The following is a 26593-nucleotide window of genomic DNA, read 5'->3' as shown; positions in this document are numbered from 1 at the left end:
CATTTGTGGCATGAATTTGTTTTGCTTCAGCTTTTGGATCCTGCACCCTCTGAAAGAGCTATGCATTACTGTATATATAAAAAAATATTGTATCATTAGGATAAGAATATTCAATGGAAGAACATCCCTAGAAACATCCTCACTAGAAGAATATTCTTAATGGCTAATTGTTTATGTATTGCTATCCAGCTTTTAATCAATTTGAAATGTACTATGATATTTGGGGAACAAGCTATAGTATTGGAAGCAGTTTTTAGCAAGAGCGTATAAAGTACAGGTTGAGCTGATCTAAACCTAAATGTGCACGAATCTAAACAAGGACAGTTAAAGCAAGGCAATCACTGTGCCAGCCATTTCAGCACGTAAGCAAACCAGAGTGTCACTGCGGCAGCAGTAACTGCCAGTTCAGACAAGCATATCAACAAAACCTGTGAAAACTTGCTGTGACCAGAGGCACCCTCCTGTCACCGCTGTTGGGTTGAAAACTCTATGTACCACTGATTTAGCATCAGAAGGTAAAACTCTACCTCTCCATATCCCTCTCATCCAAGACTAAATCCAAGGAAACACTTAAAAAAAATGGGCTGAAGATATGTCTTTGCTTTCTATTAAGGTACCTCCCTACCTTACTGCCAACTCAGTCCCATCTCACTGCTGCTTCTGAATAACAAAACCACCTAATGCTTGTTACAGTCTTCACCTATGCAGACTTGAGTGAGAACTGGGGGACAGCTACATAGGTTTTTTATCAGAGCAAAGTGACCAGAAGAGCATATTTGGAGAGATGTAGGGAAAAGAAAGAAATATAACAAGCGGTGGTGTATGAGATGCCTTTTATGGGAGACTGCAGATGTGACCAGAGTGCTCTGCTAAGCTCACTGAAGTGACTTTTTTTAGTAACTTTCAGACTTACTATAAGAGCAACAGTAAATGCCTCAGGCTCCAGCTTTTAAATAATTTGCTGGCATCACACAACATGGTTACTTATCATATAGTAAGTATTTTTATTTATTTTTTTTTTAAACAGGTTGAACTGATCCATTCTACTTCAGCCTTGACAGATCCCTGTTGACAGGCAACGCGTTTCAAGAAACATACGAGCAAGAACAGAGAAGAACCAAATTGAATGGATACCTTGAAAATAGAGCTCACTAGGAAGCAGTAAAAGAACCGGGGTTATTTAGTCCAGAGAAAAAATATTCAAGAGAGAACAAGATAATGACTGGCAAATGAACTTGCCAAACCACTCTCTATTATCTACCAGCAGTCCTGGTTAACTGGAGAAGTTCCAGCTGACTGGAAATTAGCAAATGTAACGCCCATCTACAAGAAGGGTTGGAAGGACGATCCAGGGAACTATAGGCCTGTCAGCCTGACCTCGGTGCCAGGCAAGGTGATGGAGCAGATCATCCTGAGTGCCATTACACGGCACATGCAGGACAATCGGGGCATCGGGGCCAGCCAACATAGATTCATGAAAGGCAGGTCCTGCTTGACCAACCTGGTCTCCTTCTATGACAAAGTGACCCGCTTAGTAGATGAGGGCAGGGCTGTGGATGTAGTCTATCTAGACTTCAGTAAGCCATTCGACACTGTCTCCCACAGCATCCCCCTAGACAAACTGGCTGCCCGGGGCTTGGATGGGTGGACTCTTCGATGGGTTAAAAACTGGCTGGATGGCCGAGCCCAGAGAGTGGTGGTGAATGGGGCAAAGTCCAGCTGGTGGCCGGTCACTAGCGGTGTTCCCCAGGGCTCAGTTCTGGGGCCGGTGCTGTTCAATATCTTTAGAGATGATCTAGACGTAGGGATTGAATGCACCCTCAGAAAATTTGCAGATGACACCAAGCTGGGTGGGAGTGTCGATCTGCTGGAGGGTAGGAAGGCCCTACAGAGGGATCTGGACAGGTTAGATAGATGGGCCAAGACCAACGGCATGAGGTTCAACAAGAACAAGTGCCGGGTCTTACACTTCGGCCACAACAACCCCATGCAGCTCTACAGGCTGGGGGAAGAGTGGTTAGAAAGTGGCCCAGAGGAAAGAGACCTGGGGATGCTGATTGACAGTCGGCTAAACATGAGCCAGCAGTGTGCCCGGGTGGCCAAGAAGGCCAAAGGCATCCTGGCCTCTATTAGGAATAGTGTAGCCAGCCGGTCTAGGGAAGTGATCGTCCCTCTGTACTCAGCACTGGTGAGGCCTCACCTTGAATACTGTGTCCAGTTCTGGGCCCCGCACTTCAAAAAAGATGTTGAGGTGTTGGAGCGAGTCCAGAGGAGGGCGACCAAGCTGGTGAAGGGTCTGGAGGGTCTGACCTATGAGGAACGGCTGAGGGAGCTGGGGTTGTTTAGCCTGGAGAAGAGGAGGCTCAGGGGTGACCTTATTGCAGTCTACAACTACCTGAAGGGAAGTTGTAGTGAAGTGGGAGTTGGCCTCTTCTCCCGGGCAACTAGCGATAGGACAAGAGGACACAGCCTCAAGCTTCGCCAGGGGAGGTTCAGGTTGGACATTAGGAAGAATTTCTTTTCAGAAAGGGTTATGAGACATTGGAATGGGCTGCCCAGGGAGGTGGTGGAGTCACCATCTCCGGCTGTGTTTAAGAAAAGACTGGACATGGCACTTAGTGCCATGGTCTAGTTGACAGGGTGGTGTCAGGGCAACGGTTGGACTCGATGATCCCTGAGGTCTCTTCCAACCTGGCTGATTCTGTGATTCTGTGATTCTGTGATTCTGTGACTTTTCAGTATATAAAAGGCTAATACAAGGAAAAGGAAATAATATTTTTTTCCACGGACATGGAGAACAGAAAATGGAGCAAGGGAAACTAAGTTAGTTATTACGAAAAAGCTGGTGATAAGGATAACTAATAATGAAACATGACTGTGATTGCTGAAGTCATCACTACAGCTTTTAAAAACGCACCGTACGACATCTGCAACTATGAAGACTGACATGACTTGACTCTGCCAGGGACTAGAAGAATAACTGAGAACTACGCAGCTGCCGTACTGCTCTTCCAGTCATATTTGCCAATTAATCAAATGGCTTGTATACATTCCATACATGTAAGAGGAAAGTGTTTTGTCTCTCTCTGTGCCTTTTACCTACTCTGTAGACCCACACAGCACCTTTGTAATTGGTGCATAAATCATGGAGACCATCCACCCCCAAGTTTCTTTGCTACAACAAGCTCCAAAGTATAGGATCCTATAACAGAGAAGGAGTCACAGAAACCACAAAGACAACAGCTATCAAAGAAGTGCTGTACCTGCAGGACAACTCAATCTTTTTTCATATGTGCATTCACACTTGCATTAGTTACAGAATTTAGCATGCAGTGGCCTTAAGATGCAGAGGTAACTGATCAGAGTCTTCTTGAAGTAAAGACCCCATAACAGCTCTAGGAAGACATTCTATTTTGAAGACACAAAAATACTGTTCTACGTAAGTGTGTATTAATCCCAGGGTAGCTGTTCTGTCCAGTCGCAAAATAGGGACAATTTTTCAGAAGCCATCATAGACTTGAAGTATTTGCATTTTACATGGCAAAATCTAATAGACTAAATCCATCAATTTACATGGCCTTTAGTAGGCTAACGCTTCTTTCTGCAAATGCTGTAAAGCAACAGAAGGATTTTTCCCCCCTATCAAATATAAATCAAGCTGTTTAAATTTGGAAGGGAAGAGAGTGAAAATTAGCAGAAAAAGCAAAACCTAAACTCCAAATCGCATAAGTGGATCCCTCATTAAGACGAAAACATCAATCAGTATCTACAAACTAGTGTGTAAAGCAGACCAGCTGTGAGGGCCTGAATCATTGTCATCCATTAAACTGATGCTTAACATATCGAACCTGCCACCCACCCCACAACATGAAAGCTTGCTCTTGAGCCTATTAATCCAAGCAAGGCCAAAACCTTCAGCAGAAAAAGCCTTAAAGATTAAGACAATTCTTCAAAAGCCTTATTGCTGTATCCAGTGACTGGTGAGATACATGCCTACAATTCTTACAAGTCTATATTATGCTAATACTGCTGTTAGGTGTTCCCTTCCAGCACTATGAATGGCAAACAGCCTCGAATGGCCTCTGTTCCTAACTCTGCAGAGGATTATAGATGTTTTATACAAATAAAGAATCTCTTTCATTTATGTGCATAGATCAGTCCTTGAGTCATTCTTCTTAAGCAGTAACAAATGCCAGACTTCTTCATACTCTGATAGTTACTAACTAGTGAGTATCCATGGTCATGCAATGTGGCTCTTCCTGTACGCTTGATAACTTTTGATCAGACAAAACAGATACACCGCACAAGGTCACAAAAATGTAGTACTCTCACGGTCAGTGCTACCATTACTACCTGCACATTTCCTTTAAATGCTAAGCATGAAGAGGACAAGGCAGACCTACCTAATTACTGAATACAGATAAAAAAAAAAGAGAACATCTGACAGCAAAACTAGACTCAGACCCTTGAGGAAAATATTTGATATTTCCTGGCCCAATCTAACAAGTTATCTTTCTACCTTCAGAGTTCAATCTGTAGTAGTGAACTCTCCACTGCCCTTTTGTGGCTAACCACGCATTTAAAGCTCAACTTGTCAGATAGGACTTTCTGCATGAGTAGAGACAGAGGCTCATGGTGTGATTTACTGCTGAAAATCAAGATAAGCAGCAGTGTCAGAAAAAAAAGATAACTAGCTTAATAAGTATTGCTGGCTTGTTGCCTATTTATATATAAGCCTTATTGCATAGGAAGAAGATGTCTGCATGCCAGGTGAATAGCTCTAAGTTCCACCACACTTTCCCCCTTCAAGACTGGGAACTCCTGGGTTTTAACAGTATTCCTAGGGCATCCCTCACTGCAAGTGGGGGCCATCCTGCTACCAAGAAATGAAGAAGTGACTCCCTCTTTACGTATTTGCTTCCAATAAATTCCACAGATTTAATTACAAAGGCATCTTGTGAGATGAGGGAGATTGCAATAAGATTCTGGTAATGTTTCAGCTATGATAGTATACAAATTGAGAGCGGGAGAGCACTTCAGCTATATTTTATAGATGTTTGAGAGTGATGATTGAAGAGGTATGTCACATCTAGAATTGGTCCCAGAGAACGTAAAACCATGTTCATGTGAGATTTAGCAAGGCAGCTACAAACTACACCACCTATAGTGGTGAAACGATGTAGAATTACATAAATACAACACCACCTCTTCAGCACTGTAGGTCTCTTGAGTCATAGCAGATGTTCAAGGAAGGAATATCTGCAGATACTGTTAAGACACTGCCATAGCTAAGGTACTTTTGCTGTCTTTGGTGAGCTGTAATGACTACCAAAGTACTTGATGAACAACACTTAGCATTTCTAAAAGACTGAAAGTCTTTAAACAAGAGAAGGCTTATCCTGCAAAGGGATACTCTGTGAATTTATATTACTTTCTCTATGACAGAAAAAAAATAATCACAGAATCACAGAATGTTAGGGATTGGAAGTGAAAAATCTAAACCCATATCAGCAGTCTAAGATCACAGTTAAAAAAACAGGAATCAACTGGACTATGGTGTCAACTTGAAATGGCTATGGTGTCAGTTGTCTCCACTTTCTTTACTTCCTCCCATCAGGTATTTATACACATGGTTGAGATCCCCCTGAGCCTTCTCTTCTCTAGGCTAAAGAGTCCCAGCTCTTTCAGCCTTTCCTCAGATGACAGATGCTCCAGTCCCTTAACTATCTTTGTGGCCCTTTGCTGGACTCTCTCTAGTATGTCCATGCCTCTCTTGTACTGGGGAGCCCAGAAGTGGACACAGGACTCCAGGTGTGGCCTCACCAGTGCTGAATAAAAGGGAAGGATCACCTCCCTTGACCTGCTGGCAACATTCCTCCTAATGTAGCCCAAGATATCATTCATTTTCTATGCAGCAAGGGCACGTTACTAGTTCACAGTCAAGTTGGTGTCCACCACTTTACTGCAAAGCTGCTTTCCAGATGGTTGGCCCCCACCATGAACTAGTGCACGTGGCTGTTCCTCCCCAGGTGCAGGACTTTGCACTTGTTGAACTGGATGACATTCCTGTCAGCCCATTTGACCAGCCTGTCGAGGTTCCTCCAGATGGCAGCACAATGCTCTGGCATATCAGCCACTCCTCCCAGTTTTGTGTCATCAGCAAACTTTCTAAGGGTACACTCTGCCTCATCATCCAGATCACAATGAAGATGTTGAACAGGATCGGACTCGGTATTGATACCTGGGGTACACCACTAGTTACTGGCCTCCAACTACACTTTGCACCACTGATCATCACCCTCACTGTCTGCTCTTCCAGCCCATACTTCACCAGCTTCTCTGTGAGGAGACAGTGAGGAAAGCCTTACGAAGTCTGGGTAGACAATATCCACTGCCCTCTCTCTTCATCTACCACGTCACTCATTTCATCATAGGTTACCAGGGTTGGCCAAGCATGACTTGCCCTTTGTGACTCCATGCTGGCTAATCCCAATCACCTAGTCATTCACGGGTCTGGGAATAGCTTCCACGATTAGTTGCTCCATCACCTTCCCAGGGATCAGGTAAGGCTGACCAGCCTGTAGTTCCCTGTGTCCTCCTCCTTCTTTTTGAAGATAGGTGTGATCTACAGGTGATGCCATTCATCTTGTGCATTAGCTTTGGTGCCCAATGACTCTCATTTAAATTTCAGCCTTTTAAGCTACTACATTTCTGTAAGGCATACAGCTGTTAGACACACAAGATTTACACAGGCAGAGGAAAAGAAACTGGGCTTAATTCCTTAATTTTAACAGTCTCCAAAATTTTAAAACCCTGACAAATTCACCCTGACGGAAGTCCAGGACCAGTCACTTCTGCTCATGCAACTGTTGCTGTAGAGTCCTCCTGTGCTGTGAGAATGCTGGTCTCTCAAGAACAACAGGATAAAGCAGATAGTACTTCATCCATAAATAAACACATAACTTACTGATTTACTTGTTTCACAAGCAAATAAATGCTTCATGAAATGTTCCTTCTTCCAAAAAAAAAAAAAAAAAAACCACTAAACCGAAAAAAAACCCATTACCAATTCAGCAGACTCAGAAAGTCAACATTTATCAACATTTATGATTGCCTCCTTCTGCACCCATTCTGATCCAGGCCTCTCTTCCCTTTAATGGTTTCTAAAGTCAAACTAGTTTTTTTGCACTAAAAGAAAAATGCTTTTGTAAAAAGATTTTCTGATCCTCCTTATTTTTCAAAACATGTGGACTAGGCTGACATTTTGTTTAGCCAGTGACACTGCACATGAGACTTCTACAGGTACTTTTATAAAAGAAAATCACACTGGATATCTCCCTGAAAGATATGCTTTTGTTGACAACTTGAAAGAATGGTAGGAAGGCAAGAAAGGCTGTCCTGTTTCAGATGATGCATGAAATTAGGTGATGTAACACTTGCCTCTGATCTAAAAATCATGGCTACACAAGCCTAGCTAGCCTTAGTACCTCTGTCCACAGATTCAGCTTATAAAAATCTCTAATGCAGAATACCAGAATTATCCTGACTTCAAGGAAAAAGCTGCAATTGTGCTCTGCATTCTACTTCTGAAAGAAAAAGTTCAGTAAAGCCCACAGCACTGTACAGATCCATTCATACACCCAAATCTCCAGATCTCCTCTTTCCTAGAGGCTCTAGACTGTTCCGAGATAAAAACGAAGGTCATGTTTTTTTGGAATATTGAATACAGGGACAGGTAAAGCACCGGCAAAAGAGATGGCAAGAAACTACCCCATCCTATCAAGCAGTACGGATGGACTAGACAACCTAGGAAAACTATCCTAGGGGTAGTTCCTAAGTTAGAGTTGTACTGAAAAGCATTAAAATGCCTATTTTCATATTGTTCAGCTACAATCCCCAGTCTACAAATGAGCAGAAAAACAAACAGAAAAATACTTAAACTGCATCAGTTAAATGCAGATAAGACAGATACTATCCGATTGACTACAACTCTCCCTATTTACATTTTACAAATTAGCAATTATATGTTCAAATGTTGCTTCTTAGATATAAGATAATAAATGTTACGGTAGCTTTCTACCACAAGCAGGGAAAGATTTGTGAACAGAATTCTTAAGTGATACTATCTTTATCTTTTACTAAAGTTTTCTAAAGCTGCTTTCCTGGACAACAGATGTGAGGAATCTAGTTACTGTTGAATAAGGCATCTTAGGATCTAATGAAATATTCATTGTTTTCACACTATTGATATTTTTGAAAAATCCACATGAGAAAGTTTGTGCATATATTAGCTTATTAAAAATATTTGAAATTTTTGCTCTAGAAAATCTGAATGTAAAGATTTGGCATGCACTGGACAACCAGCTAATCACATTTAAACAACCTGGCACTAGCTCATAGCACCTCAATTAAACTGCATAATTTCCGTTCACTTCAATAGCTGTATCAGCTTCTTTGGCACGGTTTTCATGCACATCTGAGTAGAAAAGTTACACATTCTCCATTTCTAAAGGGCCTTCAAAACAGAGGCACTTTACACCAGCAGACAACATCACAGATCACTTAAAATTCAGAATAAATGTGACGAAAATCTGGCATATAAATGCCTCCTTGATCTGATCATTCCAGGAAGATATAATGCACTGTTTCTCATCCCACCTAACTAAGCCAAAAGCCATGGCAGTTTTGAGTTAATTTTTTCTTCTGTTATTATTATTATAAAGTTGCTTTCAGCCCAGGCAATTTTTGTGCTTTATCTTTCCTTCTTTTCATATCTCTGACTTCTTCACCGTTAAGTTTCCCTGCACAAGCAGTATTAACCTGCCAGATTAGTTACCTTTGCAAATACATTGTCTCAGGACTAGAAGCAACAATCTTGAATTTGCACAACGTACTAATCACAATCACTCATGCCTAAGCATGCTCCAAGGATGTAAGTGGGCTTTTAATAGACTCTGCTTTCAGATGATTTCTTCTTGCTGTGGGAGTTACTGCAGCACAGGGAACCAGATGTGAGAGCACAGACAACGTCTGGCATCTGGCTTAAATGTTCTCCCACTAGTTGCTGGCAGCAAGAAAGATTGATTTAAGAGAGTGTGGAAAAAGGGAATGGAGAAAGAGAAGGGAGAAAAATTAATCCGAATGGCCATCAGGAAACCAAACAGAAGAACAACCAAGGGACAGAAGATCAGTATGGAGCTTTACCAGCAAGGAAAGCAGAAGTGGTAAAAGATAGAGCTTCCAGTCCCGCACTTCATACACAGTGAAGTGCCAGGGAGAAGTTTTTAAAAGAAGAGAGCACAAATAGGAGCTGAAGGGAAGAAACAAAAGGCATCAGGAGGAAGGACAGGGAATGAATGCAGGGCTAAAGCAGACAAGGTGTAACAAGGGACCATAGATGGAGTGCCAAGTGTGTAGTTGTAAGGAACAGAAGTATGAGAAACATTTTGTGGAACCTGACAGGGGAAGAATGCTTTCTCATCTCCAGAACATATTCTTCAGATCTAGAATTGACCCTAATATATCAGCCTCTCAACATGCCTTTGTAGCCAAACACACCCAGGCAAAGCAAATGGTAGAAATTACTCTTGGGGTTTTTTTTTTATTAATCAGTGATCCTTGGTATTTTGCTACTACCAGTTGTTCTACTGAGTTGAGTAAGAGACTGCATTATGTTCCTGAAGGTCCCAACCCAACTGATGATCCAGTCTCTGTGGTTTTTAAGAAAAATGTGTATTAGGAACCTTAACAAATGGTTCTGAAGTCAAGTAATTAAGTTGTTTGTGCTATACTTATGAGTCTTATGAGAATCCTTTTCATGCAATAAAAATTATCTACCCTCTCTGATTACTAATCTCTCTTGACACTGGCTTTTTTTGGTAACATCTGCTCCTAATGCGTTCTCTACTGATGTCAACTATCTCCTTAATTTCCCATATATTTTTCTCTGCCATGTCATTTTTTTTGTCCTTCAGCTCTGTGCTTACATTGTATCAATTTCTACTTTCTCAGTTATTCCTGTCTCCTGTTTCTCTTGAATGTGCTGCCAAGCTTTCCATTTTAAATTAATCTTGATTTCCCCTTTAGACGCTGCCAGAAATGACTCAGTCCCCTTTAGACTGTATTTGCCTTTACAAAAAAAAGTTAAACAGAGATGAAATTACATATTGTTTCACACTATGTGCACTCGTTACACACACAGCCTCCCTCCTCCCATTGGTATGATGTGACAGATTACAATGCAAAAATCACAGGCAGTCTAGGAAAAAAATAATTAAAAGATCACATAGCTTTCACATCTTCAAAAACATATCCTTTACACAGTGTCAAATGCAAAATACATTTCATTACATTGTACCTGATGAAAATGAGTAAATAGTGTTCTGTGGGTTTTTTTAAACACGTGAATTGGCTTGTTTTCACAGATTTACAGACATAGTTTATCTACAGTTAATATATATATTAAGACCAAGTTCTAACAGAAAATTATTTGGCAAACAAAAGCTATGAGCAATGAATTAGTAAGCACCAAATCTTCATAGCTGCATAAATTCTGCAAGGCACTTGAAAAAGCAGACGTTTATTTTGAAAAATGGTAAGATAAATACCCTAAACTCCTGCAGCATAATTTATAGATCCTAGGGCCAGAAATATAAGACAAAAGTTTTCTTCTTTTATGCCATGCAAACAAAACTCAAAAAGGCTCAACAGAGCAACAATTTGATCTCCTGATAAAATAATGCATAATTACCAAGCCACCTTTATGTTTCTGTCAATAAGTAGTATTTAAGTGACCCATTTCTTCCACAGACATATCTGGACTGAGTCATACACAACATACTGACTATTCATGCATCCAGGAAGCGTAACTACCAGCACTCTATCTTGTCATGATTTTTCTACCACTTCTGCTGCTTTTACACATCCTTTTAAAAACATGATTACCAAGACGTTTACACCATACCAACAGTGACCCTTTATTAATGACTTAAACAGAAATAAATTCCTCCTCTTACTCAAAACTCCTATTTATAAATCCAAATCATCATAGGTCTTTTGCCACAGGATTTCACACCAAAAGTTCAAACTGATCTGCTTGCCTTTTGCGAGTTCCACATACTCTTGAAGTCAAAGCTACCCAAAACATATTCCCTGCTCTATTCCCATGTTGGTCTGGTCAACATGGGTTGTAGGTTTTCTTCTTACAACTTATAGCCTACATCTACACCTTTGACAACATTAAAATGGACTTCATTTATACAGGCCACATTAATCAACTGATTAAATTTCTCCAGAGTTTTCTATTTACTTGCCATTTCAACATGAGCAAATCTACAGTCAGCTATAAATTCTTAGGAGAATACTGTTATTGTCAAGTCACTACTATACTGATGATCTCTTATTTTCCATTAACTGAATTTGTGGGATGGCAAGGAGGAATGAAATCAGACTAACTGCCTCACAGATACCTAGGTCACCTTAAATGACCTTTTCTGAACATGGACACAGTTGTGTTCTTTTGGTTTAGGCACTTACCTGCAATTTTGTATTTTGGATTAAAAAAAATAATGTTAATAGGCTTCTTGATCATTTCTTTAAAGATCTGTCAGCCGGTTATCCAATTCATAACTGGTAACACAGTGCTATTGCAGACAGCTTAGGATCCTCATGATTCCTAACAGACCAGAAGAGTTCACCATCTTTACCACGTGACAGGTGAACACATCATTAGAAGCAACATGACTTTTGCTAGTGTTTTCGCTAGTTTTTAGTGTTTTGTTTAGCAGTTTTTTTGTAGTACTTGTGGCGTTTATTTCATTTTTCTCTCACATTACCTGTTCCTGTCTAAACATTTTTTAATATTCAAACTCCTTTTTAAGAGGGAAACATAATAAATAGCACTGAATGAAAACAAGTTCCAAAAGGCAAAACCAGCCAAAGATGCCTGGTTTTAAAGTGCTGCCATATTCAGTGTTGTATTTTTGTTTTGTTTTAAAGTGAAAAAAAAATCCTACTGGAAGAACTGTGTTTTCAGTTGATGAAAAAAGATGCCATACTTCCTCTCTGGACCAGATCAAGCACGAAAACCCTCAGTGCAGATGCTGAGGAGGAAGGAATGTAGGAAAACTCAGTGGGTAGAAATTAATGTGTTACTGTGTCAAGAGCAATGCAATAAATGAATGTCTGGAAAAGTAACAGGTAAGATACTGTGCTTGCTGTCACTGGTACCCATCAGCATGAGTATGGCTATTAAACTAGCAAAGAGGGAGCCAAAAACTAATAGACCTGGTCATCAGAAGACACATGGCATGAAAGTAATTACAAATAATCTATTCTTTCTTAGCTTTTATAGCGCTCTACGGGAACATGACCAAAGAGTGTTTTAAGAGTGGCTATTACTGCATAGCTATTGTATTTTCTATTGCTAAAACAGCTTGTCCTTTATTTCCACCAGTTTAAAGCATGTTATACCAACAGGCAAACCTACTTCTAATCAGACTTAGAGGAAACAAAATGCGATGAAGTCAGTTTTCCCCTCCTTTCCTCCTCTTCGGGTGCCGTGCGGTACCAAGATGCAGCAATAAATTGGGCTAAGTGTCATTTGCCAATCAAGAAAATATTTACTATAAGCCTGGTAAACAGAAACTGCACAAGGATTACAATCTGCACTGCAGTAAGCAGTGGCAATGTCCAATATGTGAGAATGCTTTAAAACTCAAGAAAAAAAGATTTTTTTTCAGGCTGTGTCCTGTTAAGAGACCAGTGAGCTGCCACAACCACTTATGAATAAGCAGCTCATCTCCTGGCAACAAACTGAAATCTCATCTTTATTGGATTGGACACTCACAATGCTGTTCTCTCTTCTGAGATTTTAAACCTTTGAAAACTTAATTTAGATAAGCCCCTTCACAGGTACGGTCAAAACTTCTGTCAAACCAGTTCACAAAATATATTGTCTTCCTTACTGAAGACCTCTACTTTATATACTTAGGTCAGTTATTGGGGATATCCATTGGCATACATAACATAATTTTACTAAGGAATTTTCCTGAACAGAAGAGATGCTGCCTGTCAGTTTCCTGAAAAGGATTAGTTTGATTATCTGTTAATAGAGTATCAGGTACTTAACGGCCTTCACTCTCTATTTTAAATGAGATTTCAGGCTGGATTTATCCATGTGAATTGTATCATTATCTTGCCCAGAAAGATACATCATTTTGATGGTGTTTATAAAGACAAGAAAGACAAACACGTAAAGGAATTGCTTTATATCTAAGGCTGGCAAAGGTAAACACAGTAAATCATTCACTTTTTTTTTTTTTTTTACATTGCAAATACCATAACTTTGTTCGACAAAAATAAAACAATAAGCTATCCTTTTTATTGCATTAATAAATCAGCAGCAGACAAGAACACTTTGTCATAATGGTGTGAGTGTCCTCCTGCCACTATCACACAACAGGCATTAGAATAATATTCACTTTGTTTTCCTTACTTGACACCGTTTCTCAAGCACAGCCACGTACTCCATGCAACAACTGACCCTCCATCCATCACTGGGTTTCTGTCATTCCATGCATTTTTGCTAGGAGGAATGTTTTATTTGCTACTACCCGTCACACCAGGAGTTTTAATGAATTGTGAAGTTCCACTTCATGAGAAAAAGCAAGCGGTCAACAGGTACCTTGTGCACTCTCTCCACAGACAAATGCTCTTCACACCAGATAAGATGCTTAGTTACTCTAAAGGCAAGATGGGGTTACTCCCGCACACTTTACAAACCTCTCTATGCACTGCTAACAAATGAGCTCTAGGCAAAGCATGTAAGTATCACTTACAAATCCTAATTCTCAGTCACTTGTCTTTCTTTACAAACCAGAAGAACTGGATACAATCCCCGAATCCTGCTGCAAACAGTTGCAGCTGAACTCTTGTAGCGAGGAACCCAGAAGCCATGGGCTCAATGTTTGATTTTATTACAGACTTCCTATAAGATACTAGTCAAGAGAGTTAAATCTGAGTTTCCAGAGATCACCCCTAGCTACAGCATTCCTTTTTCTGGAATTTTCTTCAGAAAATGTGCTGAGTTTTCAGAAGTTTTAAGGACTCTAATCTGTAAATGAGGGCCATGGGCACTCAGAGTGCTAATTGCTGAGAAAAGGTACAGTCATACTTCTGTTCACTGAGGCACTCCAAATCCAGTGAATATCTCCAGTACTTTTATCCTTAAGCTTATACACTACGCAATTACTGATGCCTGAAATTAGCATGGTAACACGTACTCTCACAAGAATACTGTAAACCTTCATGAAGGAGTATTTATAGGACACATGCCCAATATGATTTTACAGAAAAGAGCAAGAACAGAAGGTTCATCCTGAGTGCATATAAAGATATAAAGGTGTTAGACACACACACACACACACACACCCCCCCCCCCGCCATATCTTCTGCACAGAAGGTATGATCTGCCCTCTGGCTGGTTTTGCATTTCGTACATTTGCAGGATAAAGTAATACTTCCCAAGCAGCCTGTGACCTATCGACCATCTGAGATCTGGAACAGAGGAGTGGCTGTAGCACTGTACTACAGTCCGCACGCACACTTCTTCGGAGGAAACCCACACTCAGAACAACTACCTTAGAAGATGCATTATAGAGCCTGTGATACAATTAAAAAAAAAAACCTCCCAGAGCAAGCACATCAAAACAAGCAATCATTCTTGAGGATCAGAAAAAAGAAAATGCTTGTTTCAGTGGGTAAGCCCAAAAGAAGAAATAGTACAAAAGCATGTTTTCAGTGGGTAAGCCCAAAAGAAGAAATAGTACAAAAGCATGTAAATAAAGCCCTCATCTATACAGAAAGACACAATTAAGTTATGCCAAACATTAACTACAAAAAGTGATGTCATGTTTAAAATCACTCAAATCAACATTTCAGTTAAATACACTCTTAACTGCCCTCAGTTATTACGGCTGAAAGAATCGAGCTTCCCAAAGGCAAAGCTCAGAAAGACAGGGAAAACCGTGTCACAGGCAAGGGTGGGGCTGTAGCTGCGGCAACGGGGTGGACTTGACACATAGAAGGTAGGAGACCCCTTCCTCAGCTGAGGAGATGTAGATAACTCTGTAACGATCAGTGGATGGGGTTCATTTCTGCTTGCTAGGACTGGCTATGCAACAAGGAAGTACTCTGAGTCATTCTGGAAAGCCAGAAACCTTCTTGAAGCAAGGAGTGAGTAAGAAGAGGTCCCACAGCATGGAGAATAGCTGGAAGATAGTGGCACTGCTTCTTCCCCTCCTGCTCCTCTTGTTTCTTCTGCAATTGCTGACTCAGCAAATTGAACTCATCAAAGTTACCCCAGAGGCAGGAGGAGATTACTGCTTCCTAGCCCCTTCTCACTGGGCACGCTTCCTGAAGAGCTGGCATAGCCAACCTTGCTGGTTCCAGCCCTATCAGAAATTCACTTTATCAGCCTTATGTTGCCTTCCTTCTTTAGTGAGGAATATGGTGATGGCAGGGGCCTCATCACTAGAAACGCCTGAGAGAAAGGGCAACTGCAACTTTGAGAGCGAATAAATGCTACTCAAGGATTATTAACCCTCAGGGGAGATGCAACAGTATCCAGAGACCGTGGACATGCCTATGATCAGAATCACTGTGAAGAGATTACTATTCATGTAGATTTGCTCAACAATTTGGACTTTATCTATTCTTCAAGAAGTTAGTCAGACATTTGGCATGTAATACGAGTATCACGTTCATTATAAGTGGGTATAGCCACTGCTGGAGGCTATTGGGCAGAAGCCATAGAGGAGAAGCGACAGCAATTCATCAAATACAACTATAAAAAAAATCAGAAGATTTTGAACACACAGTAACCAACTCTGGTTATCTTCTTTATTTGCGAAAACACAGCGACACGGTCTTTTATCTTGCTTATGCTTTATTGCTCCAATGATCAGTTAGTGTGTTTAATTACAGGATTACTGAAACATGGGAAGTTCCATACTGAAACATGGGAAGTTCCATCTCAATATGAGGAAAAACTTCTTTACTTTGAGGGTGACAGAGCACTGGAACAGACTGCCCAGGAAGATTGTGGAGTCTCCTTCTCTGGAGATATTCAAAACCCACATGGATGTGACCCTGTGCAACGTGCTCTAGGGGAACCTGCTTTGGCAGGGGGTTGGACTAGATGATCTCCAGAGGTCCCTTCCAACCCCAACCCTTCTGTGATTCTTTGATTATTCTGCATATATGCACCACTTGGCCTCTACAGCTGTCTCTCTCCTTCCTTGAACAAACTCCCATTTGGAAAGCACAAAGTTCATCTACAGTGTCTTCACAAAGGCTTGGAAGTGAAGAAACTGCTCCTAGAAGATGTTTCATTCTGATGGTTTTCAGAAATGAGGAACAATGGGCCTGGATCCTGCAAGATGCTCTAGGAATCTCCTTCTGCCTTTATGAGTTCAAAGAAGTTCACATAGCCAATATACATAACTGCAGCTTGTTTCTGCTGGCATTGGTGGTCTATGATGGCTTCCTTGTACTTACCGCTCCTTCATCAGCCAGGTGTGGGAACAACATAATGGAAATTACAGCTCTTGGACTGTTTGATTCAGCACACCATGAGAAAATCCCATTTCTGCTGAAGATTCCAGTATGGTACCCTACATCAGCTTCTGACAGACCTTTTACTGTCCTAGGCCTTGAGGACATTGTAATTCCTGGTCTCCTGGTAGCCTGTTCTCACAGATTTGTCATTCAGGCACACTCATCACAGATGTATTTTGTAACTTCTACTGCAGCTTATAGCTGTGGTCTGTTGGCAAGCTTTGTTGTTTCAGCAGACAGATCAGCCAGCTCTTTTCTACTCAGTGCCATTCATTCTTACTGCTTGCCTGGATGTTGCTTTTTTGCATAAGGAGTTGAGAGTGTATTGGACAGGTAGCGATTTTACAAAGCAGCCCTCCTGTGCTCCCTCAGAAATCAGTATCAGCTACCCTAATGCCCCAAAAGACCCAGATCCACAAATGTTACTGAAAGAATTGGAAGAACATACAATCAATCATATACCCAATAAAGACTAATTAGATAATTTGTGTTGAAAAAAAGAATTTACCAATACCAACATATATAGCAAAAAGAAAACCTCATGTTACATAGAGAAAAAGCAAGCGTCAAACATGAGTGATCTTGACCAAAATCTCGAATCAGAGAACTGGATAGATACCATGGGAGATGAAAGAATTCCAGGCCACATCCTGGGAAATCAGGTATACAATATGGCTGATTTCCAGGTAACAGAGGAACCTGAGACTTAAAATACTGTATGAACAGACAGCTCCAATCTAATAATAAAAGTGTAACTTGCAATAGCATCCTTTTTTTGTGAAATGCAATTGCTTTATCTTGTTCTGATCTCTGTGTATACATGATAGTCTTTCATTAAGCATTTCTATCTTGATGCTATTATACACAATAGAGTGATATCAAGATATTTTATTTTATTAGTGTTGGATAAGAAGTTAAAGATAACCATAAAGAACACATAACATTCTTATACAGTAAGACTAGGGAATTAACTTGGAATAAACATAAAGGAACATACTGTTCTAGGGAAAATGCTAAATAACATCTTGACAGGCATCATTAAAAACCATAAAACACACTGATTCATAACTAAAGACAAAAATTATATTTGTGCCAGGATGATACATGAGAGATAACAAATACCTGAGTCTTAATGCAGCCCCCCCCCAAAATGTTGGGTTTCTGTTTTGGGTTTTTTTTGGGGGGGAGGGCATTGTTTTTTGTTTTGTTTTATTTTTTTTTTTTCTATTCATGTAAGGCTGGTTTTCATCATAAGCTCTCATACTCAATGTTTACTCCAAAGTAGGTACATGGAACATTTCATTTCTACTTATTTCTGTTATATTATCAAATATGTCACAGTTGTGTCCCCCTCCCCAAGCATAACGAAGACCATGTCTAGTTCCTATAGAAGTTAAAGGATTGTTGCAGGGGTTACTGAGAAATAGTCTGGCACAATTTAGATAAGAAGTTATTACACATTTTACCTCCAATATGTTAATTTGTCCTGTTAACTCCATTTGACAGATGGGAAAGAGGAAGCATAGTAGTGCACGTGAACTCAGAAGGTGGAAAACTTGTAGTTCACACACCTTAATTACAAGATCATGCTTCCTTTTTGATCAAAATACAAAATGTGAAAATTGTATCCATGCTGTCATTACCTGGAGTGAAGAAAAGGAGTGCGTAGTTCTCACAGTATTGCTCCCAGCCACTTTCTACTAAGCAACTCTCCTAAACCCCGTGCCTCCAAAAATATTTAATTAGTAGCTCCTGATTGAATATAGGCACAATGAATTTTGCACTTCCTATTTAGAGATCTGGTATTTAGAGATTATGCCTATTAACGTACAGTTTAATAAGGAATAATGATTAGTGAAGTAAACACTTTGTATTGGTTGCTCAGTGGAAACTGGGAAGAAACCTGTGGCATACAGCGAAATATAAGAGAGCCTGCCTGGACATACAGCACCTCTAGGTGATGCCACACTTTTTTCTTCTGCTTTTTATCAGGTCTCTTTTTCTTCCTTTGGTTTGACAGTATAATTTCAAAAAAATTCCAGTATACACTATACCCCACTTGTACCGGAGTCCCCAGTACTGTAGCCAGCTCTGGGATCCCCAGTACAATAGAGACATGGACCTGTTACAGTAGGTCCAGAGAAGGGTCACGAAAATGATATGAAGGCTGGAACACCTCTCCTATGAAGAAAGGCTGAGAGAGTTGGGGTTGTTCAGCCTGGAGAAGAGAAGGCTCTGGGGACACCTTAGAGTGGCCTTTCAATATATAAACAGAGCTATAAGAAAGATGGAGAACAACTTTTTACCAGGGCCTGTAGTGACAGGAGAAGAGGCAAAGGTTTTAAACTGAAAGAGGCTAGATTTAGACGGGATATAAGGAAGAATTTTTTTTTACAATGAGGGTAGCGAGACACTGGAACAGGCTGCCCAGAGAAGTTGTGGATGCTCTGTGTTTGGAAGTGTTCAAAGTCAGATCGGACACGGCTTTGAGCAACCTGATCCAGTGAGAGGTGTCCCTTCCCATGGCAGGGGTTGGACTAGATGATCTTTAAAGGTCCCTTCCCACCCAAACCATTCTATGATTCTACATTCCACTATTTCAGTATATATTCATTATATATTTCAATAATGTACTTTGGAGAAAAAACACAGGCTCAAAGCTTAAAAAAAAACAAAACCCAAGAATCTCAAAAGCAATGACAGATTGGGACCTCATTCCTAACTAGGAGCTGAGACAAAGGCGGGACTCTCTTACATCTGATAATATACACCTAGTCAGACACCAGATGGCCTGTCCACGATCAGCCAGGAAAAACTTATTGTGCAGAGGATTTAAACAAGGGCCTCCCAGATCGCAGACCTACTACCCTGCCACTAGATAAACTTCAGCATTGTTTCAACTTGAGAAGATAAACAGAACGAATTGGTAGTTTTTCCACTGTGTCATTTCACAGACATATCTTGATTTTCTTCTATTCAAAAGGCATTCTGACATAGAAAAAGGGAGAAAGATGATGATTTTCCCCAGATCAAGAGAACTGCCTGTTAGATAAGAGAAACAACTTCGTCTCTCTACATCAGCAGAAAGGTACAGGGAGGCAACACAACCAAGATTTTCGGCCAGAGGGACATGAAAATGCATCCTCCTCAAACTTCAGCTTTATGTGCTCGTCACTCAAGGAAGTCCAGCAGAAATTCCCACATGTAAAAAAGGTTGAGCTGTTCAAAAATTTGCCAGTGTCATGTTTCACAAAGAAAGGCCCGTGACTCAACACCAGACAGGACAAGCCTATAGCATTTTAAGCCAAGCTGTCAGTTGCTAAAAACAGCACCTTTGTTTTTTTTGGTTGTAAAGGAGATATATTTCATTACTCCCCATCCACTGCAGTGAGCAAGAGGGAACTTACTGAAAAAAGGAAGGGCAATGCACACAGTCTCAAAATGAAAGGTTTAAAATTTTACCATCAACTGTAACCAGCATCATTAAAACCATGATCACAGTTGATGCTCCTCTAAGCAATACCAGTAACACGTCAGCTAAAATATACCACGGAGGCTACAGACATGCCACTAGTCATGCTAAATAATTTTTAAAAATTAGTATGTTTTCCGATAAAAGCAGTAAACAGGACAATTTTATCTAAATTAACATAATTAGCATTATAACTCAATCAGATAAAATCCTATCAAGCACAATTACTCTCTCCATACAAAGGGCAAAAGCGTATAGATAAACCATGCTGACTATCAAATTCTCCAAATGCAGTCACTTGAAAATGACTGAACTTTCACAGCTGATGCTGAGTCTTGGACACCTTCTTTTATGGTTGTCACTATAACATCTTCAACAGCATTAAGTGATAGGAGTCAAAATGAAATAAGAATGGCTTTTATAACTTTCACCAAACAGCACTAACTCACATTGCTGACCTAAGCAGAATATATATAAATTAAAAGGGGGAAAACCAGAATTCATTCCAAGCAGCCCGCTCCTTGTATGGGACCTATTTTTCTACACATCAAACACGACATGAGGAAGTATGGAAATTAGTATGATAACCTTCTAAACCAGTACCTAGCAACAATCTTACAGATGTAGAGGCTTGGAGGAAGGGAGATGGGGACTGGAATACCAAGAAGGCAAGAAAAGGGAATATGAACAAGTAAATGACAGCTTGAAGAACAAAGGAAGGATACCTACCAGTAGATAGAGACTCCCTTAGAGGCATAAGCCCATGTGTATGTTCATAACCTGATCAGGCAAAACATCCAAATACTTGGGATCAGGCTTGCCTGTCTTAGCAGTGGCAAAGAAGTGTCTCCTCATATGTCTGAATGCATTAAAAAAATAAATTAAGCATGCCCCAGTCCTGAGCTAAGGGATACCTTCCCTTCTTGGGACAGAAGAGAGAAGACCAGATTGAAAATCACATCTCAAACCAATCTGTTTCCAGCTCCAAGGTGTGGCAGGTGTCTCTCTCCTAGGCTCAATTATGGAAAAGCCTCAAGTTCCCTTGCTTGTCTTATCCACACTGACAAATTGCAGAGAAACCATCCAACTTGGCAAATGAAGTAGTCTCTCAGGTACCACAAGCAGTCCTATCTGCCACGCTATTTTGTAAGAAATGCAGTCTGAACACTTTTTAATGAGTTCTTCTTTTGGAAAACAAACATAATACATATGAACACTTGACAGGAATTACCTTCTATCACAAGTCACAAAGCATTTGAAGTCCATTGGAGAGACTGATGCCATAAAAATATTTTAAAAAACAAAAGAGTCAGCTCAGTAGCTAAAATTTAGGAAAGACAGAGGGTAAAAGCTTTCTAAGGAGGAAAGAAAATGTGTTGATGAAAACTCTTCAAGGAAATGAGCTTGTTCTGGCTGTATCAAGTGGTTAGAAGCAACTGAAAGGAAAAGGAATACTGAGCTTTACAAATGCAGGCAAAACCTGTTTCAGCAGTGTTTGACTGCACCCATCTGCATATTGGGGCATAAAAGTTCTTGTTAAGCTGCTTGTGCGTAGGTGTGGTATTGATCTATACAAACAATCCAGCTACCAATGAGTGATCTTTGCTCTTTCTCTGAGGCTTTTCATATTCACAGTAGAGGTCTCAAAGGAGCATGCTCCAGTTTGATCAAGTTATCCAGAGGCAGGATCAACATTCCTATCTGAAAAGATAACATGGGACTGCTCTATTCAGTGTTTGAAGGCTTCAGTGATCACATAGTACTTAATGTGATCTGAGCTCCAAGCAACAGAAATACAGACTTCTGGAAAGGAAGCATCCTTCAACATGCTGCTGAGGTCACTTGCTCTACAGTAGGAACTACCATAACTACTCCTAATGGTTCCAGCTTAGCCACTTCAGCTGCTCCTTGGCACAAGCTGAAAAGCACATGCAGCTCAGACTGCTCTCCATGAAACTTTGCTACAGAAATAAAAACAACAAGCAGTTTTCCTTGCTTATGTCTGACAGCAAAAGCAATTTTCTGTTCTGTGGGCCTTCAGAAGAAAACTAATAATGCTGACCTAGGTGAAATTCAGAAGCTGCCTCAAGTTAGTATTTGGGTTAACCATTCAGTGATTTTTATGCCTTTTGTTAGAACAAAAGTATAAACTAACAAGGCTTGAATTTCACCACTAACATAAGTGATAGTTATGTCACAAGGGCTGTCTTCCTGAAGAGGTGCCACAGCACCAATTTAAAAGGCTGACTGGTAACACTAGGGAATAGGATCACTCCCTGAGGGTAAAATCCTTACTGTGCTGTGACAAAACTCTGATGTAAGACCTAAGCCTGACAGATTCTGTAGGCAGAGAAAGGCTCACTGCCATGAATGCAAGCTCAGCTCTTCACTTGCCACAAGGAAAGAGAAGGGCAAAATTCTGTTCTTCTTTACTTTGGGCCTCCTATAACAGACCACATAAATCAGTGCAGCAGAAAGGACTGCCTGCAGCTCATCCCTCTGCAGATGAGGGACTTGGTGAGTGTGGACAGTAGAAAGGTGAAGCAGTAGTACCTGATGAAAAATAAACTAGCAATTTCTTTCAAGATATAAACTGGATTTGTGCTTTGCCACTAAGCTCTTCATCCAAAGAGAAGACACTCCTACAACAGAAAATTCACAGATCCCAGGATTATGTCAAAGACCTAAAGAGACAACAAATACGGGGTTTGTCTTGGTTATTTTTAGAGCTGCAAGCTTAAAATCCCTGAGAACTTGATAAGTATGTGCTGCTCCCCTAAACAAAGGAGGAAGATACATATGAACATCTGAAAATGGATCAAACCTTAAGCCATGAAATATGGCTGCAAGCCTAGTATTTTAGGTAGTTGACTACAGAAGGGCCATAAAAAAAAAAAAAGAGAGAGATAAAACCAAACAAATCAAAGACATAGGCAATAGATCAAAAGACAGGTAGCTGATAAGACATAAGAAGAGCTATGACTTAATGTACAGATTGAGTCAGCCTCCAGCCTTGTTAAAGTGTGTAACATAATGGAGGACGAGGTCACAGCAATCCTACTGCTAGACTAAAGAATTCCATGATTGCAAGTCTTTGGGTATATGCATCCTTTCAATCTAAGCATGCCTTTGGATAAGCACTCAGAAGTATAAGTCTCCAATCTTTTTTAACAGAAGTTTCAAAATTGGGATGAAATTGACTTGATATTTCTCAGTTTGTCACTGAGAAAGTGGTAAGAAGATTGTGTAGTGCTTTTGTGAAGCAAACCTACAGCCTTGCAGGACAAGTGACAAAACTATTATTTCTACCTTCATGGAGTTATAGAATATCAAAACAAGTTATTGTTGGAATGAGAAGCTAGTGACTTGACATTTCAGGCTGATGTTTACTTGAGTGGATATCTTCTGAAAACATCTTGATAAAAGCAGCATCTCAAAACTCTAATAAAGCGTCCTAAATTGGCCGAGACCTGCACAGAAACAAGCTTTAAAGATTCCATACTCTAAGAATTTGGTTACTTTAGAGAACTTACTGCTGTAAAATTAGTTTGCAAACTACTGAGAAACCAAGTTTCTTGAAAATTCTTCATACGCAACATTTGCTAGAGTATATTAAATTTCAGACACCTTCCAGTCTCCTTACCTCTTGTCCTGAAAGGTAGTATGCTGCTAGAAGACCACCAATGAAGCGAATATTGACCTCAAAAACAGACACTTCGGAATTCTAGAACAGGAAGAAATAGTAAATAATTAACCAACCCCCCAATCAAAGAAGAAAAAAAAAAAAAAAAATCAAGGCAGAGGCAAGTACATACCCTAAACCAATGCGCATGCAAGGGTTTGTACTGTTTCAGTACCTAGTTTCATACCGAAATTCCTGTGTGCATCTTCACAACCCCAAGCGATAATTCTAGTCACAACTTCAACTGATTTTTAAAAATCAAATTAAGTTTTTCTCCTGCTCTCTAATTATATCATCAGCACAAAGTGCAATTAAGTTGTTTGGGGATGGTGGGAAGGAAGGCAAGGACTGTACATTTCCATAATTCAGAATCTTTTCCCTTACATTTAAGCATAGCACCAAAGCTTCTGGGTTTACAGGACAAAGTAGAATAATAATTAGAGAATTGTGTAATGTGCTTTCTTAACCTCAATTACCAATGTGCAATCTAAAATTCAGAGCTCCGTTTTAATATAGTCTCTGTTTAGGAATAGCCTTTATGTATTTAATGTTATGACAACAAGTACTGCAAGACCACTGAGAAACTCAAGAGAACAAACCATTTTAATGCCTTCCTCTGTATTAACATCCTCGGGCTAAATTCACCAGTACATTTTGACTCATTTAACACACTGAAAAATTAAGATGAACTAGCTAGCTAGTTTTAGCATCTTTCTGCCTCCCTCTGTGCCCTATTCACTCCTCTGCCTCCCCCCATAAACTTCTACTCATTCAACCCATTAGACACAGAAATATACTTTTATTAAAAGATTTTGAGATAAGGCAGCCTTTCCTGAAGACACTAGAAAGTACACTGTACAAGTTGACCCATCAGTTAGCACACAGGTGAAGTTATGTTTATAGGTATATCTTTCCTTTCACACTATTTTTATGGCACGTGCAGTTGTATCATGCATTTTGCTTTTTTCCAAAATAAATGCATTTTGCACATACTGCTTATTTCAGAAAGATTACATGAATACTTTAAAGATTTCCTCCAACAGCACTGATGACTAGAAGTCTAAAGTTTGAAATATTCCCAAATATAGGTTTTTAGTAAGACATTTTTATTCACATATAGGTGATACCAGAAAAGTATCAACAATGCAGCACACGATTCCACTCAATACCTATTAAAGTCATGAATCACACAAGCAATGGTAGAGTGTAGAGTGAAACCAATGATTTCTATTTCCCAGAAAAGAATACAAGAACAAATTTATGCATTTATTTATTTATAAACTTCAAACCATACAGGGAAATTACTCAAGTCTGGTATATACCAGACAACTCATTAACCTTCAGAAATGTTTTTTGATATAGGAAGCTGTAATTGAACCCCAGTGGGTCATGTAAATTTCTTCCACCCAAATCCTAGATTAATTCTGCAAATTTATATTGAGATTGCCTCAGATCAGACACAAGTTATGGGAGTGAATTAGTTCACCCTCATAATGGTACCATTATGTCTACACTGTCTCTGATATATTTAGGGTCTCCAGTTTTAGACTGAATAATTATCTGTCACTAACTGAAAAAAGTAGAGAGCAGAATTTCTTTAATGTTTGCCAGACAGTCAATGTATAAAACAAAAGGAAAAAACCCAAACAAATCTTTTCTGAAATGCAGGATATAATATGAAAACAATAAGCATCTGCTCAATTCTGACTGTATACCTACATTTCATTTTGTGCATTACCAAATGAAAAATTATTTTTGGAACCATAGGGCAAGTCCAAAGATTGAAACACAAATTCTGTCACAGTGTCTGTGACACAGTCCCAAAATTAGTAATGAGAACACTAATCAACAAGGATAAAATAGAGCCATTTCTTCCATTTAACACTTCCAAACTTCACACGCACAAAGCGTGCCTGGATGTCAGATGCTGTACAACCCAGCCGGGAAATTCTTCTGATTGCCTACAGGTTCTGAGTCTTAGTTAAGACAACCCAAGTAGCATCTTTATGTTAAAACATCTTAAGGACATGGGAGAAGAAGAGATTGTATTGTTAAGTAATTTATACACCAGGGTTTTGGGGGAAATTGTCTTTCAAAGCTCAGTTATTTCCAGCTACTATCACAGTAAAGCCTCATCTTTCTGCATTCATTTCTGAAGTCCTGTTGGGTCTCACTGACCACTTTCCCTTTCTTCCATTATCCAGTTACGATATGTACTTTGAAAATACAATATAGAGATATATCTTTATTTATAATTAAAGTGTGAAAGGGTTTTTTTTTCCTTCAAAATACATAAAGTTACAAACACAGAGAACTTCACTAAAGCTTACATCTGAACTTCTGAATCTTTGAATCATGAGGTTTTTTTAAGTTCCTGCTCACAGACCTCTTCTGTCTCCCCGCAAGAGGAACACTGAAAAGGACCAAAGAAATATTAGCGCAAGTTCTACTCACCACACCGAAATCAAGATTTTTGTCAATCCACTCTTGTCCTTCTCTGAACTCATCGTGAAGCCCCATGATATAAAGAGTATCCAATGCATCTACTATGGTAGCACCCATTTGTGAGTTTCCTACACGCAAAAAGAAGGATTTCTATTACAAGTGATTATTTCATTACTTTCCTTAAACATCACAAGCATGAGAAAAATAACCCAAGCAGTAACAAAGCAAAGTTACTACAAAGATAACAGTACAAAGAATAATCAAAATGAGCAACAAATTAGCCGCTACCTAAGAGGACCATACTCCTGTTTCAAAGCATCAGTCCTCTTGCATAGTTTGGCTTCTGGGGAGAAAAGATTACTAAAGACAGGAAAAAT

At 39.8% G+C, this 26593-nt stretch overlaps 1 protein-coding gene across 1 annotated transcript in view; it reads right to left on the bottom strand.

Moving 5' to 3' along the window:
• Window positions 1-26593, bottom strand: part of MAN1A2 (mannosidase alpha class 1A member 2) — a 149631-nt gene that overhangs the window by 57282 nt on the left and 65756 nt on the right. The window contains exons 4-5 of the mRNA XM_068401171.1: window positions 26226-26344; window positions 23733-23813 (exon numbers count right to left, since the gene is read on the bottom strand). Coding sequence (XP_068257272.1) covers window positions 23733-23813; window positions 26226-26344 — 200 coding nt within the window. The remainder of the gene's footprint in view (window positions 1-23732; window positions 23814-26225; window positions 26345-26593) is intronic.

Source organism: Nyctibius grandis, chromosome 5 (assembly GCF_013368605.1).
Source record: "Nyctibius grandis isolate bNycGra1 chromosome 5, bNycGra1.pri, whole genome shotgun sequence".
In the NCBI taxonomy this organism is placed as follows: Eukaryota; Metazoa; Chordata; class Aves; order Nyctibiiformes; family Nyctibiidae; genus Nyctibius; species Nyctibius grandis.
Note: the sequence above shows the minus strand (reverse complement) of the source record. Positions and strands in the feature narration are given on the sequence as shown.